General features: G+C 43.0%; 1 protein-coding gene across 1 annotated transcript in view; it reads left to right on the top strand.

The window, feature by feature from the left end:
• Nucleotides 1-13,121, top strand: part of fgl1 (fibrinogen-like 1) — a 37,784-nt gene extending 24,663 nt beyond the window's left edge. The window contains exons 6-8 of the mRNA XM_043690033.2: nt 3,586-3,674; nt 4,580-4,767; nt 10,066-13,121. Coding sequence (XP_043545968.1) covers nt 3,586-3,674; nt 4,580-4,767; nt 10,066-10,228 — 440 coding nt within the window. The 3' untranslated portion in view covers nt 10,229-13,121. The remainder of the gene's footprint in view (nt 1-3,585; nt 3,675-4,579; nt 4,768-10,065) is intronic.
• Nucleotides 13,122-17,055: the final 3,934 nt, after the last annotated feature.

Genomic DNA, 17,055 nt, shown 5'->3' with positions numbered 1-17,055 from the left:
GATCTCCAGCATCTGCAGTCCTCACTTTCTCCTCGGAGCTGGATCAGTATCAAGGACTTTCCATGTGTAAGTAAAGGATGATCTGGTGATGAGATACCATTACAGGGGGAGGTTGAAGCTGTCATCCTGATAGAGGACAATAGGTTTGAGCACCATACTTTCTATGAAACCTAACAAACCCCTTTTGAATGTTGGTGTTCATAACTATGGTGACAGCAATCTGTTCATGGTAGTTCCAAGCTGAGCTTGTAGGAGAGTAGTTGGAGCTCCCACTGCAGCATCCAGATATTGGCTGGTTTCTGCAATGAAAGATAAGTCATTGCCACTCGGCTATGCACAATGGATGCATCCACAAGTGGTTACAGGGTCACGATTACGACACTGGAGAGCATGAACTTAAGCTTGGTGCAAAACCCTCAAACAAGATGGTGCTGGATTTCTCCATGTTCCTAAACATTGTACACAGAAAGGCCTGTCAATGCATGAAGCAATCAGTGGGTACAAGTATCAGCCTTTCTTTTTATGCCATCCCATTGAAACCCTTCACAAATTCTTTTGCCACAGAACTCATGGGTGACCTTTCCCTCTTTCTCACTGCCTTTCAGAAGGCAATGAGACAGAATATCTATGACAGGAGTCAAGCTCTAAGGAGCTGAATGTGAAAAAATAAAATAATTCAATAATTGCAGGCAAGTGATCAAGGTCAGTGAACATGTGTTCAAATGCATTTCTTACAACTATACCTCCTACCTCTCCCACTGCTCATTGGATCAATCTCTCAGCTACTCATCTCTTCAATCATAACCTACGTAATCTTCAAAGCTTTACCTCTTTCTCACATACGTAGCAAGCCTCTCGTCCACCTCACATCTTGCATACACTGACAGTTATTCAACATTGACAAGACCAAACTTATCACATTCACTGGTGCTTTCCTCTCTCTCAGAGTTAGAAGGCATGTAGTAAAGGCAGCAGAATGTAAACAGGTACAGCAACATGTACATTTCATGGAGGAGATGGTGCTCAACACATCAGACCATCCACTGCTGAAGCCACAGCCAATGAGAGTTAAATCCCTTGAGTTGACTGTATTTTCACATTCCAGGTACCTTCACCCCACAGTAACTTCTAATTTGCAAACCTCAAATGGTTTGAGCACTTCTTGCTCTCCATGTGTCCCACCCCCCAACCCACCTTACCTCACCACAAACTCTCAGATACCAAAGGACTGATACCTGGCAGTGCAATGGAGGAATAGCAACTGATAAAAGACCAACAAGACACTCATGGTGAAGAAAAATCATCACTTGATTTTACACTTGGTAAAAAGGTCAGATACTGTCTATGTACTGATTTAGAGAATAAGATTAAGATGGACCCTGCATGTGGTAAGACACATTATACAAGTAGTTTGCAGCAGATAGTACAAGAGCAGTGTAGGTGCCAGTTCACTAGAACAAAAATTGGTGCTATCTTAAGTTTATGTATTGTAGTGCCCTAGAATTTTATGAACCACAAATGTTGGCAGAACTCAATGTTGAAAATCAGTTATACAGCTTGAACACATGAATTCAGAACAGTAAGATGGAGAGAAAAATCACTAAACTCGTACCAGACCAACTCAGGCTGCTGTCTCTTTGGAGAGAGATGACTGAAGGTGATTTCACCTGAGGGTCACCACACCTTAGGTCAGGGAACAATTTGAGAAGGAAAACCCTTCACTGTAACCTCAGCCAGTGTGGAAATTGAACCCATACTCTTAGCGCCACTCTGTATTGCAGACTAGCTGTCCAGCTAACTGAACCAACATAGCCGTGCAACCACTTGGTGCAGTGGTTGGAATCTTGCAAAATCTCTGATACTCTGGAAAGATTCCAGCAGCTTCGAAAACCACAAATTCAAGAGAGAGTCAGGAAACCTCATGCTAGTTATCTAAGAGGTGTTATTTACAAAATGCTGGAATCCATGATGAACGAGATAGTTGTTAACACGCTTAGAACATCATAATAATCAGGCAGAGTCATAGTTTCATTAAATGAATTTTGTTCAGATAAATTTATTGAAGTTCTTTGAGAATGTTAACCAGCATAGGTGGATAGAGGGTAACTAGTGCATCTAGTAATTTTGGATTCGCTAAGATGCCACATAAAACAATACTGCACAAGATGTGACTTCATAATATTGGGCTGATATACCAGCATGGATAAAGGATAACTACTCCAGTATAACTCATGGACTGCTGAAGGTATCAGTGCTGGGACCTCAACAATTTATGAAATGCAGTGATGAATTTGATGAAGGGAAACACAGTATTGTAGATAAGTTTTTTGAATCATATCAAGTTAGGTATGAAAGAATGGGGTTTCAAAGAGCCTATATCAACAGTGGTAAGGTGGAAATTGTTGAAAGTGTCAAGTTCCTGTGAGTGATGATTACCAACAATCTGTTCTGGTCCACCCACAGTCAAGAAAGCCCAACAATGCCTTTACTTCCTTCGGAGGCTAAAGAAAATCAGCATGTACATAAATATTCGTAAGAATTTTCATAGGCACCATAGAATGCATTCTATCTGGATGCATTCACAGCTTGATATGGCAACTGCTCTTCCTAGGGCCGTAAGAAACTACAGAGAGTTGTGAACACAGCCCATCATGCAATCCAACCTTCTATCCATTGACTCCATCTATACATCCTCACTGCTTTGGGAAGGCAGCCAACATAATCAAACTCCCCTCCCACCTTGGTTATTACCTTTTCCAACCTCTTCCATCAGGCAAAAGATACAAAAACACACATACCAACAGATGCTGTTATCAGTCATCTGAATGGACCTCTCAAATTTTAAACTTAACCATTGATCTCACTCTTTGTACATCTTCTCTGCAGCTATAACATTGTATTCTTCACTCTGTTCTGTCATCCCAATGCATTTTGTATGGTATGATTTGCCTGTACCACACACACAATTTTATGCTGTACCTAGCTACATGTGACAATAATAAATTAAATCAAATCAAATAATATGGGAAAATTTGAGGTTGAAAGACTGCAGAATGCTACCATACAAATATTTGAGTATCTTTGTCCATGAATCATAATGTTTGCCTGGAGGTACAGTAAATAATTAGAAAGGCAAATGGAATTTATGACTTTATTGCAAGTTGGATTGAGTATAAAGTGGGAAGTTTGGCTACAGCTGTGCAGGGAACAGGTCAGGCTGCACTTCGAGTACAGCAGCTTGGTGTTTACTGTAGGAAGGATACACAATAACTTTGCACCCAAAGCAACTTACAGAAGGTTCATTAGTCTGGTTCTTGGGATGAAGGCGCTGTCTCATGAAGAAAGGCTGAGTGGGTTCGACTTCTGCTCAGTGGTGTTTCTAAAATTGAGAGGTGATCTTATGAAACCTATAAGATTCCAAGGGGGCTTGGCAGGGTAGATCCTTGAAGGATATTTCCTCTTATGGAGGAATCTAGAAGTGGGGGCAGAGTTTAATCACAAACAACCAAGGTCATTCAGGATTGTCATTTGACAAACTAACCGACAAATAGATGAAAACTTAAGTTTTTCATATTTTTCTATCAGGAGACTATAATTTGAAAATTGATCTTACTGACTGGGATGGCGAAAAACGTAATGCCCAATATAGAAGTTTCAGAGTGCAAAATGAGCAGGTGAGGACTATTAAGTGTCTGAGCTAATCAAATTTATAATTGTATCTTTTGGTCTTTGCTGTAATTCATATTGTTGTACCTGTTTGCATGAGTGCAATGGAAATATGTTTTTAAATTCAAGGGAAAATAACCAAATCTTTTAATAAACTTCGAGAAGGAATGTGATGTTAAGTAATTGAAACAGAAACCTTGTCAAAAATGTTGCAGCTCTTTTTGTGGATTCAAGGAACTCAGATATTGTCCAACTAATACGCCATTTCATGTAATGGTTAAACAAATAAGGCAACAATTTACATACATAAATGCTGTCAAATTTGAAAAACTCTCTTCCAATCTAATTACCCTTTCTCCAGAGCAGCACTATGCTCCCTCAGAGCCAAATCACAGCCCTGCTCAATCTTCTTCATCATTTACTGGAGGGATGCAATGATCACGTCTTTCAGTCCACTCCATGAGTGAGCTGCCTGGGGACATCAAAGTGTCAGCAATTTTCGGATGTCAATCAAAATAGGCCCATGTCAGGTGAACTTTCAGCCTCTTTCAATGGCAAGGATCATTCTCTGCATCCAATTCTTGATGGCCTGTGAACAAAATTATTTTTCAGTCAGGTGATCAGCCTGACAACTTAGTTTTGTCTGTCCTGATATAACCTTGCGATCTGCAGACACACATTGTACCAAATGTACTCTTGTTGAATTGTCTCCTTTTTTTTAATCCTTGTCCTGAGAAACAGCATTCACTAAACCAAGAAGTCTAACTCATGGGCCAACAGTGGCACACCAGAACACAGTGGTCTCACATGGCAAAAGGCAGAACTTTGATACCATCCTTAATGATGGACGCTGCTTTGTAGGAACACTAATTAAAACAAACCCACATGTACATTGCTTATTTTTCCTTCACAGAATTCATACCAGTTAACCTTTGGTGACTATTCTGGAACTGCAGGAGACTCACTGAGTGGTACGTTTCATCCAGAAGTTGCATGGTGGGCCAATCACAATGGCATGAGGTTCAGCACAAAGGACAGAGATAATGACCGCTATGAGGGAAACTGTGCAAGGGAAGACAAAGCTGGTTGGTGGTATAACAGGTTTGTGAAAGATTAGTTATTTTTCTTGCTGAATGCATTTGCCAATAGTTCATATATTACTGGTATTAGTGCTAGACCAGAATGTGAAAGACTTTACTGTCACTCATTTTTAAACAGGATAATTTCTATCCATTAAACCAGCAATGACAATTGTCCACACTACATTAGCAGGTAATTTTGCAATTGACAAATAGGGGAGTCACTCAAACTGAGCCTTTTATTTGAAACTGTGGAGCTTAAAAATGTGTTGCTGGAAAAACGCAGGTCAGGCAGCATCAAAGGAACAGGAGAATCGACGTTTCGGGCATAAGCCCTTCTTCAGGAATCTGTGAAATTTGAAACTGTGGAGTTGAACATCTACATGTAAGCTAAATGTTCCTTCCTCCATTTTGTACTCTCACAGTAGAATGCATGAAACTAAATGTAACTTTCTCCAGGAAATGAGACCAGAGATATTCAATCAGATAAAGGTGTCTGCAGGATATGAGGCACTGACATGATTTTAACTGCTGTTTAGTTTCTGAATTCAGCAATCTCTGAATTATCATCCATGCAAGGTAAAAACACAAAGTTCCTGAAAACCACTCAGAGAGCGAATTATTGATCAGAACATTTATTGCTGCTTGAAATAGGGCCAAGTACAATTGAATTTGTAATGCCAAACAGAAACGATGATGTTTCAAGGATTAAAGCACCACAACAATTTAGACCATAACAGCATAATATATAGGAGCAGAATTCTCCTATGGAGAATTAGGCCATTTGGCCCATCGAATCTACTCCACCATTGGCTGATATCTTTCTCAATGCCATTCTGCTGCCTTCTTCCCACATAACCCTTAATCAAGAACTTATCTATCTCTGTCTTAAATACACTCAATGATGTGGCTTCCAAAGACTTCAGCAGCAATGAGTTCCACAGGTTAACCACATGCTGGCTGAGTTCAAAAGAGTCATCCCTTCACTCTGAGGTTGTGCCCATGTGTTCTAGTCTCTCCTACGAGTGGAAACATCTTCTTCATCTATCCAGGCCCCACAGTATTCTGTAAGTTCCAATGAGATCCACCCTTATCCTTCTAAACTTCACTGAGTACAGACCCAGAGTCCTCAACTGCTCCTCATATGACATCCCCAGAATCATTCTTGTCAACCTCCTCTTGACCCGTCCAATGACAGCACACCCTTCCTTGGATATGGTGCCCAGAACTGCTCACAATATTCCAAATGCAGTCTGACGAAAGTCTTGTACAGCCTCAGTAGTATCTCTGTTCTTGTATTCTAACCCCATTAAAATGAATGCGAGCATTGTATTTGTCTTCCTAACTGCCAACTGAACCTACATGTCAACCTTAAGAGAATCCTGAACTAAGACTTTTTGTACTTCAGATTTTCGAAACCTTACCCATTTAGAAAATGATCTTTCTACCAAAATGCATAACCTCACACTTACCCACATTTTATTCCATCTGCCACTTCTTTGCCCACTCTTATAGCCAGTCAAAGTCCTGCTGTAGCCTCCCTGCTTCCTCAACATTATTTGTCCCTCTACCTACTTTTGATGTCATTTGCAAATTTAGCAACAGTACCCTCAGTTCCTTCATCCAGATCATTAATACATAACATGAACACTGATCCCTGCAGAACCCCACTATTCACTAGTTGTCAACCTGAAAAAAAATCCCTTTACCCCACTCTCTGCCTTCTGCCAGTCAGCCATACCTCTATCCATGCTAGTACCTTGCTCCTAACACCATGGGCTCTTATTTTATTTGGCAGTCTCCTGTATGGTTCCTTGTCAAAGGCCTTCTTGAAATCCAAATAGATGATGTCCATTGGCTCTGTCTAACTTGCATGTTATTTCCTCAAAGAATTCTCACAGATTTGTCAAGCATGATGTTCCCTTCATGAAGCTGTTCTGATTCAGCCTATTTTACCAGGCACTTCCAATTACTCTGAGATATTCTCCTTAATACTGGATCTTAAAATTTTCTCAACAACTGAAGTCAGGCTAACTGGTCTATAATTTTCTGATTTCTGCCTCTCTCCCTTCTTAAACTTTACTTTAGCCATTGTCTAGTCATCTGGAACCCTCCCTGAATCCTGAAAGATAACCAGCAATACTTCAAGAATCTTGTCAACTATCTTTTTTAGAACTCTAGGGTGTAGTCCATTGGGTCAGGCAGCATCCAAGAGGCAGGAGAATTGACATTTTGGACATAACCCCTTCATCAGGAATGAGGCTTGTGGGCCGGTGGGGGGGCTGAAAGATCAATGGGATGGGGGTGGGGTTGTCTCAGCTACCTTTGCACCCCCCAACCCCACCCCCATCCCCATCCCCATTCCATTTATTTCTCAGTCCTCCAGCCGACAAGCCTTATTCCTGATGAAGGGCTTATGCCCAAAACGTCAATTCTCTTGCTCCTCGGATGCTGCCTGACCTGCTGTGCTTTTCCAGCACCACACTCTCGACTCTGGTCTCCAGCATCTGCAGTCCTCACTTTCTCCTAATTGATTTCAACCCTATTGTGAAGGCTCTTCCAAGGATGCCTACCTTGAAGAAGTTATCCTCCTCGCTCTACAAGGATCTCAGTGCGCCGCTCTCTCACTGCTCCACAGGTCATCTACTCTGCCCTGAGGTTTTTCAGCCATGTCCTGAAGATCAGGGGAGACAGGACACCTACTTGTGGAATGTTTCAGAAAATATCTATGGGACACCCACACTTCAACTCCCCCACTCTGCCAAGGACATGCAGGTCCTGGGCCTCCTCCATCGCCGAACCTTTAGGACCTGACGCCTGAAGGACATAAGCCCTTCATCAGGAATGAGGCTTGTCGGCTGGAGGGCTGAGAGATCAATGGGATAGGGGTGGGGTTGGGGGTGCGAACGTAGCTGAGACAACCCCACCCCCATCCCATTGATCTTTCAACCCCTCCCCGGCCCACAAGCCTCATATCCAGCCTTGGGACCCTGCAACCACACGGGATAAATGTGGATTTCACCAGTTTCCTAATTTCCCCTTTCCCCACATTATCCCAGTCCCAAGCCTCCAACTTGACACCACCCTCCTGACCTATCCGTCAACTTTCCCATCTATCTGCTCCACCCTCCTCTCTGACCATCACCTTCTTCCTCATCTTCACCTACCTATCACATTCTCAGCTACCTTCCCATCCAATCCCACCTCCCGCTCCCATTTATCCCTCAGTCACCCGCCCACAAGCCTCATTCCTGATGAAGGGTTTTTGCCCGAAACGTCAATTCTCCTGCTCCTCGGATGCTGCCTGACCTGCTGTGCTTTTCCAGCACCACACTCTCAATGCTGATCTCCCACATCTGCAGTCCTCACTTCCTCTGTGTAGTTCATTGGGTCTGGGTGATTTATCCACCTTCAGACCTTTCAGCTTTCCCAGTACCTTCTCCTTCATGATGGATGAATTTTACTTCTCAATGGACGCAGCTGGGCACTGTACCTGTCTTTAAAAATATTAAAGTAACCTTTAGAAGTCCCAACATTCATTCGCAAAAATTCTGTTTTCTAATGTTCATGTCAGTTGCAATATATGAAAAAATATTACCATTGTGAAAAAATGATATTCAGTGTGCTTTCAGCAAATGAGGTAATCTAGTGGTTGTGGGACAGGGCAGGTAGACACTAAGAAACAAAGATAAATCTGGGATCGATTTTGAGTCCAGATTAGAGACAGTGAGCTGCTCAAACAGGAAGCTTGAAACCAATCCCAGAATGGGTCTTGGACATTATTTCAATAACTTGAGTGAGTTAATGGTGTGATGGTTTAGTGGCCTGTGACTTGGAGGCACAAGACCATTTTTGAATACGAACATTTTATACGGCCACAGGATTATCAAGTCTTTGGAACTGGGCTCCACTTAAATCATTTCAGAACATCTGTAATCAGACTAATTCCACTCTATAGAGCACTTTGTGATATGGACTGCAGGATTTAGGAAGTTCCCTGTATATTGGTTTCTCTGGTGTCAAAAGGCCATGTATAAAGCTGACAAAAGAAATCTATAGCATCAGCTCAATGTTAATTCCTTGCTTTTCGCTTGCACTCATGACTAACCTACTCCAGGAAAATGCTTATGGTCATTGAGAAAATTCAATGTCATATCCGATTGACAGTGAAAATTTCTAAACATTTGCTCTTCGGATGCAAGAGCTCTTCGGACAGGTAAGACAAGAGGAACAGCTCTTGGCTCCAAAGCACTTCTGGTAGCTGTTGTCAATCATAAGCAGACCTCCTCCAGTCTTTGTCTCCACCTCCTAGGATGCTGCACCTCCACACATATGTTTTTGGAAAAAGAAAAAACTATTTGCTTTGCTGTCAACAACTCTCAGCTAATTGCCAGAACCATGAACATATAGACAGGGAAATCTGGAGGATTAGGAATAGGTTGGTGAGGCAAATCAGATTACTCCATATTTGTGTCGGCTCCAATAAAGGTGTGTAGTCGTAGAGGAGTAGAAACAAAGACTGGAGGAGATCTGCTCATGGATTCAGGAGCTGTTCCTTCTGCCTCACCAGTCTGGTCTGCATCTGAAGAACAAATGTTAAGAAATACTCGCTAACAATGGGATATGATACTTGGACTTTCATACATGACTTCTAACACTAGAGAAGCCAATACATAGGGAACTTGCTAAGACCTGCAGTCCATATCACAAAGTGCTCCGCAGACTGGAATTAATCTGTTTACAGATGTTCTCAAACAGTGACAGTGGAACTCAGTTCCAAAAACTTGACAACCTCTAGGCCATATAAAATGCTCATAATCAAAAATGATCTTGTGCATCCAAGTCACAGGCTTCCCTCCACCTGCTAAAATATCACTGAATAAGAGTGGTGCTGGAAAAGCACAGCAGGTCAGGCAGCACCCAAGGAACAGAAAAATCGACACCATCTCCAACCAACCAGTATTCATAAGTCCAATTGTCACAATAACAAAAGATTTATAGAGAAAAAAATGGGAGAAAGAATAGTAACAAACAGAGCAACCTATTATAATCACAGATAGATTTAGGAAATAAAGAAAGATATAATGGAAATTATGTTACATTCTACTATTAGTATAAATTAAATTATTATAAGCAGTAATTTATTCACCATTAAGTTTTAAGGCTGCAACTTAGATAGGGTAGTCTGTGTTACTTTGAAATACAGACTGTCTGCACTAGCATTAATCAGGGAAATATATTAATAGAAGTTACTGTCATGAAATGCCAATTTCTTTAATATTTCCATTTGTTAAATGATTTTTCATTTTGAATTTTGCAGATGTCACTCTGCTAACCTGAATGGATATTATTACAAGAGAGGACCTTTCTCTTCAAAAACAGATGATGGAATTGTTTGGTATACTTGGCATGGATGGTGGTATTCATTAAAGTCTACAGTTATGAAGATACGACCTTCTGAATTTGTACCAAGCAGAGAATGAGTGTTCCTATCTTTCTTGAAATTAGTGTCAGTGTATTATTGTATCGCAATGTTTTCTATAACAATACCTTCTTCAGTAGGACTTTGTATTGCACACTTATTCCTCTGCCAGGTTCAGGATGAACATTATTTGGGAACAGATAATGTGGTCCATTTGTGTTTTTCCTTTGGCAACTCTTATATCATGTTTGGATTGTAACAAGGAGTGAAAGTGGCTCACTACTCATAAGATAATTGATTGTGGGGCTTCAATGCATTTTACATTATCTTAGCAGGATGCAAACAGTATATTGTTACAATTTAACTGAAATAGCTTTCAAGTATATTTGAAGTCAAAACAATCAGTGCCATTTAGTTATTTAATCTGGGCATGAATTTTGTTCTCAGCCTTCAGGTTCATCAATTATGCTATTATGCCTTAAAGATCATGGAAACTTTCTTACATTCTGCTCCCATGCATTTGTGTTAAATTCAAATCCTCAAACTTTTGAAGATTGCACATCTTGTACTTAACAAAGCTACTAAACGCTCATTCGCATAGCTGCTCTGTTCCAACACATGGAAATTCTTTGCCTCTGACTACACCTTACATGAGTGATGGGGGGCTGAGGGAAGCCACCTACTTCAATTACTGATGATCGGCTTTCAAGTAACTTACTCCTTACCCCTTCATTAATCAGTGACACTGGGACAGAAAAGTTAAGGGATCCCACTGATGAGTTTGCAGCAGGAGGAGCTGGGAGATTTCCCAGAGTGCCCTTCCCACCATCCATCCACCCTATCCCCCAAACCTCTCCACAGATTTAATGGGATGGTGGGGAAGAGTTATAGTGTCCCATCCACCTTCACCCCAATTACTAGCAACTTAAATCCAACTTCTAGCCTAGCCACGATGAGAAAACCGGTGGGAGGAAGTCAAACAGCGGTAGGGTGGAAGGCTCAGCAGATGGGACAGCCCTGGCCTTTCGAACCCAGTCACCAAATCACCACCTATACACCAGCATCCACCCCCCCCCCCTCCAAACAACTCTATTCATTGCACTTGTTCCTCACAGCATCTCTCTAGTTACCATTGCAAACAGTATATTGAATTTGGGCAGCTGGCAGTTCTGTCACACTCTGGAGTTTCAGTAGAGGCCACCTGTCCAGGCTGAAATCTCACCTCCAGTCCATGAAGTGTCAAAGAGATGCGGAGTTACATTTTCTTTGCCCCACTACCTGAACAATTCTGCCCCTACAGTTCATTTTATGAGATGGTTTCCTCTCCTCCATGGAAAGAGATTCAATTGACAGATAGTGAGGACTGCGTGTGCTGCACAGTCAGAGTCGATAAAATGTGGAGTGACTAACCACAAACATATACTACAAGCCACCGACTCCCAAAGCTACCTAGACTCACCACCTCCCACCCTACTCCCTGTAAAAACGCCATCCCTTATTCCCAATTCCTCCACCTCTGCTGCATCTGTTCCCAGGATGACCAATTCCACCTCAGAAAATCCCAGATGGCCTTCTTCTTCCACAATCACAATTTCCCTTCCCACGTGGTTGATGATAACCTCCAGCGTATCTCCTCCTCTTCACACACCACCACCCTTGAACCCCACCCCTCCCAACGCAACAAGGACAGAACCCCCCGGTCCTCACCTTCCACTCCACCAACCTCCGCATACAATGCATCATCCTCTGCCACTTCCGCATACCTCTAAACAGACCCCAACACCAGACATATATTTCCCTCCCCATCCCTATCAGTGTGCCGAAAACACCATTCCTTCTGCGATTCCCTTGTCAGTCCACACCCCCCACCAGCCCACACCTGGCATCTTTCCCTGCCACTGCAGGGAGTGCAAAACCTGCGTCCATACCATTCCCCATCCAAGGCCCCAAGGGATCCTTCCACTTCAGTCAGAAATTCACCTGTACCTCTACCAATGTCATCTACTGCATCCATTGCACCCGCTGTGATCTCCTCTACATCAGGGAGACAGAACACCTTCTTCCAGATTGTTTCAGAGAACATCTCTGGGACACCCAGACCCACCAACCCCACCACCCACTCCATCAAGGACATGCAGGTCCTTGGCCTCCTCTACCACCAAACCGTTACCAACCAATGCCTGGAGGAAGAACGCCTCATATTTCGTCTTGGGAACCTGCAGCCATATGGGATAAATGTGGATTTCAACAGCTTCCTCATTTCCCCTCCCCCCATATTATCCCGATCCCAAGCCTCCAACTTGGCACCGCCCTCTGGTCTGTCCATCACTGCCCCCCCCTCTGAAATATCACCTTCTCCCTCATCTTCATCCACCAATCGCTTTCCCAGCTACCTCCCCCCAATCCACAAGCCTCATTCTTGATGAAAGGCTTATGCCCAAAACATCGATTCTCCTGCTCCTTGGATGCTGCCTGACCTGCTGTGCTTTTCCAGCACCACACTCTCGACGCTGATCTCCAGCATCTGCAGTCCTCACTTCTTCCTAGCAAGCACAAGAGACACAGGAGACTCCTGTATTACCTCACTTGTTTCCTTAGTTTGTCTGGTAATAGGCATTCCCTCTCCACCTGGATGAATCTAATCTGTGGTGTGACAACCTCCCTCTATATGTGTTATCTATGTAATTCTCTGCCTCACGGAAACACAACAGTGTCTCCTGCTGCTGGTCAAGTTCAGAAACCAAGTGCTCAAGGTTGTGCAAGCAGTGACATTTCCTTTAGATGTGTTTGTTTGGGACATAATAATGTCCATGACTTTACACATACCATGGGAGAGACATTCCACTTTCCCCATTGATTTAGCATCTCGTAACTCTTAAAAACTATTTGTTATCCTTAGGATAAGTATAAACTAAATACAAAAAAATTAATAAAGTAAAACTGAAGGAAATAAAGTTATTTTCTTTTGACTTGATTTAATTTGACCTTCCTTTTGCTCATGTTCCTTCCTGAAATCCTATTCTTTACAAATTATACTTTGTTCTAAGATTTTAGCTATTTAGACTACTCCTTAAGAGCAGCTTCTCAACATCCAATAAACTCAGATTTCCTGTGACAGCACTCTTGAATTTTGTTTTCCACACTTAGTCTCTCTTGGTACTGTGTTCAGAACAACGTCACTCCCTGCTCTACACGCTCTTTTTAAATTCACTGCCACTTCTTTCAGTACCGTGCTCAGAATGAAGTTGCTCCTTACCCTCTTTGTAAACTTGCTGCCTCCTCTCTTGCTGCTGTGTTCAGAATTAAATCAAATCTACAGCACAGAGCCAACCAGTCAGCCAAACTGGGCAGTGGAGAGATCAGCTCCTGACAAGACTTTTCCCAATCTGTCTACCCCTTCCCACTGTCTGACATGATAATGTTAGAGACCCACAGCAATGTGGTTGACTCTTAACTGCCCTCTGAAATGGCCTAGCAAGCCACTCAGTTGTATTAATCACTACAAAGACTTAAGAAAGAAATTAAACTGGTTGGTCCATCCAGCATCGATTTAGACCTGGAAAAGACAATAAAAGTGCAGTTGCTGGAATCCAAGGTAGACAAGCAGGAGACTGGAAGAACACAGCAAGCCAGGCAGCATCAGGAGGTGGAGAAGTCAATGTTTCGAGTATATCCCTTCTTCAGGACTGAAAAAGGGTTACAGCCTGATTTGCTGTGTTCTTCCAGCCCCCTGCTTGACTACCAGAAAAGACAATGGCAGGAACAGCCCAGTTGACTCTGTAAAGACTATTTAGTAAAATCTGGGGGCGAATGCCAACATTGAGAGAGCTGTCTCCCAACAGCCTCACACAGTCAAACTCACAGAATCATACCTGACAGACATTGTCCTAGACACCACTATGACCATCCCTGGATATGTCCTGTCACAGTGGCAGGACACATCCAACAGACGTGGTAGCATAGTGGTATACAGTCGGGAGGGAGTTGCTCTGGGAGTTCTTAACATTCACTCTGGATCCCATGAAGCTTCGTGGCTTTAGATTAAACATGGACAAAGAAACTCATGCTGATTACCACTTATCGCCCTCCCTTGACTGACGAATTGGTACTTCTCCATATTGAACAACACTTGGAGGAAGCATTGAGGATGGCAAGGGCCATACAAAATGTACTCTGAGTGGGGGATTTCAATGTCCACTACCAAGAGTGGCTCGGCAGCAGGACAGCTGATCAAACTGGCTGGGTCCTAAAGGACATAGCTGCTTGACTGAGTCTGTGGCAGACGATGAGGGAACCAAGAGGGAAAAATACACTTGACCTCACCCTTACCAATCTGTCAGCTGCAAATGTATCTATGACAGTATAGGTAAGAGTGACCATTGCATTGTCCTTGTGGAGACAAAGTCCCGCCTTTACATTGAGAATAACCTCCACCGTGTTGTGTGGCACTATCACCGTGCTAAATGGGACAGACTTCGAACAGATCTGGCAACTCAAGACTGGGCATCCAGGAGGTGCTGTGAGCCATCAAAAGCAGCAGAACTGTACTCTAGCACAATCTGCAACCTCATGGCTCGGCATACCCCACACTAGACTATTACTATCAAGCCAGGGGATCAACGCTGGTTCAATGGAGAGTGCAGGAGGGCATGCCAGGAGCAGCAGACATACCTGAAAATGAGGGGTCAACCTGATGAAGCAACGAAACAGAATTACTTGCATGACAAACAGTATCAACAAAAAATGATAGATAGATTAAAGTAATACCACAACCTATAGATCAGATCTAAGCTCTGCAGTCCTGCCAAATCCAGTCATAAATGGTGGGGGTCAATTAAACAACTCACTGGAGGAGGAAGCACCACAAATATCAGTATCCTCAATGATGGAAGAACCCAGCATATCGGTGCAAAAGGTAAGGCTGAAGCATTCCCAGCAACCCTCAGCCAGAGGTGCCAAGTCGAAGATCCATCTTCACCTTCTCCAATGGTTCCGGCATTACAGATACCAGTCTTCAGCCAACTTGATTCACTCCACATGACTTCAAGAAATGATTGGAGGCACTAGATACTGCATACACAATAGGTCCTGACAACATTCTCTCAATAATACTGATGACTCATGCTCCAGAACTTGCCACTACCCTAGCTAATCTGTTCCAGTACAGCTATAACACTGGTGTCTATGTGAAAAATTGCCCAGGTATGTCCTGTACATAAAAAGCAAGACAAATCCAACCCGGCCAAATATAGCCCCAATCAGTCTCCTCTCGATCATCAGTAAAGTGATGGAAGGTGTCATCAACAGTGTTATCAAGCAGCACCTGCTCACAATAACCTGATCAGTGACACACAGTTTGAGTTCTACCAGGGCCACTCAGCCCCTGACCTCATTACAGCCTGGTTCAAACATGGACAAAAGAGCTGATTTCCAGAAAGGAGGTGAGAGTGACAACCCTTGACATCAAGGCTGCACTGATTCAGTGTGGCATCAAGGACCCCGAGGAAAACTGGAAACAATGGGTATTGGGTGCAAACTCTCCGCTAGTTGGAGTCATAGCTTACACATAGGAAGATGGTCATGGCTGTGCAAGGACAATTATCTCAGTTCCAGAGCATCTCTGCAGGAATTCCTCAGAGTTGTGTCTGCAGGCCATCCACCTTCTGCTGCTTCATCAATGTCCTCTCCACCATCATAAGGTCAGAAGTGGAGATGTTCATTGATCATTGCACCAAGTTTAGCACCATTCATGACTCCTCAGATACTTAAGCAGTCCATGTTCAAATGCAACAAGGTCAGGAAAATATCCAGGCTTGGGCTGACAAGTGGCAAGTAACATTCATGCTCCACAAAAACCAGGTTATGACCATCTCCCAATCCGAGGCAATCTAATCACCACTCTTCAACATCAATAATGTTACCATCACTGAATCCCCCACTATCAATATCCTTGGGGTTACTGTTGACAAGAAACACAGTTTGACTGTCAATAAACATGGTGGCTCCAAGAACAGGTCAGAGGCTCGGAATACTGAGTCCTGAAGAAGGGTTACACCTGAAACATCAACTTCTCCACCTTCTGATGCTGCCTGGCTTGCTGCATTCTTTCAGCCTCCTGCTTGTCTGCTAGGAATACTGGAGCAAAAAAACTCACCTTCTGACTCCTCAAAGCCTGTCCACCAGCTACAAGGCACAAGTCAGGAATATGTGGAATACTCCCCACTTGCCTAGATGGGTGCAGCTTCAACAACACTCAAAAAGCTGGACACCATACATGACAAAGTAGCCTGCTTGATTGGCACTACATCCAAAAGAATCTACTGTCTCTAACACTGACACTCAATAGCAATAGTGTGTACTATCTACAAGATGCACTGCAGAAATTCACCAAAAGTCTTCAGACAGCACCTTCCAAACTCATGATTATTTCCATCAAGAAGAGACATGGGAACACCACCATCTGTAAGCTCCCCTCCAAGCCACCCACCATCTTGGAAATCTATCACTTTTACTTCATTGTCACTGGGTCAAAATCCTGAAATTCGCTCCTTAATGTCATTGTGGATCAATGTACAGCATTTGGACAGCAGCAGTTTAAGACAGGTCACCACCGCCTTCTCAAAAGCAACTAGGGATGGGCAATAAATGTTCACACTGCCAGCAATGCCCATTTCCCAGGAGTCAATATTAAAAAAAAGATAATGATAAAATTAAAAATCACAACACCAGGTTATAGTCCAACAAGTTTAATTGGACAATAACCTAGTGTTGTGTGATTTTTAACTTTGTACACCCCAGTCCAACACCGGCATCTCCAAATCATGATTGTGATAAAGTCATTGCTGTTGCAGCAGATGGAGAACAACAGCACATACAAGGCCAGGAGCA

The sequence above is a fragment of the Chiloscyllium plagiosum genome, unplaced genomic scaffold, assembly GCF_037043375.1.
Source record: "Chiloscyllium plagiosum isolate Xiang-an unplaced genomic scaffold, Cpla_swu_hap1 HiC_scaffold_1, whole genome shotgun sequence".
NCBI lineage: Eukaryota > Metazoa > Chordata > Chondrichthyes > Orectolobiformes > Hemiscylliidae > Chiloscyllium > Chiloscyllium plagiosum.
Note: the sequence above shows the minus strand (reverse complement) of the source record. Positions and strands in the feature narration are given on the sequence as shown.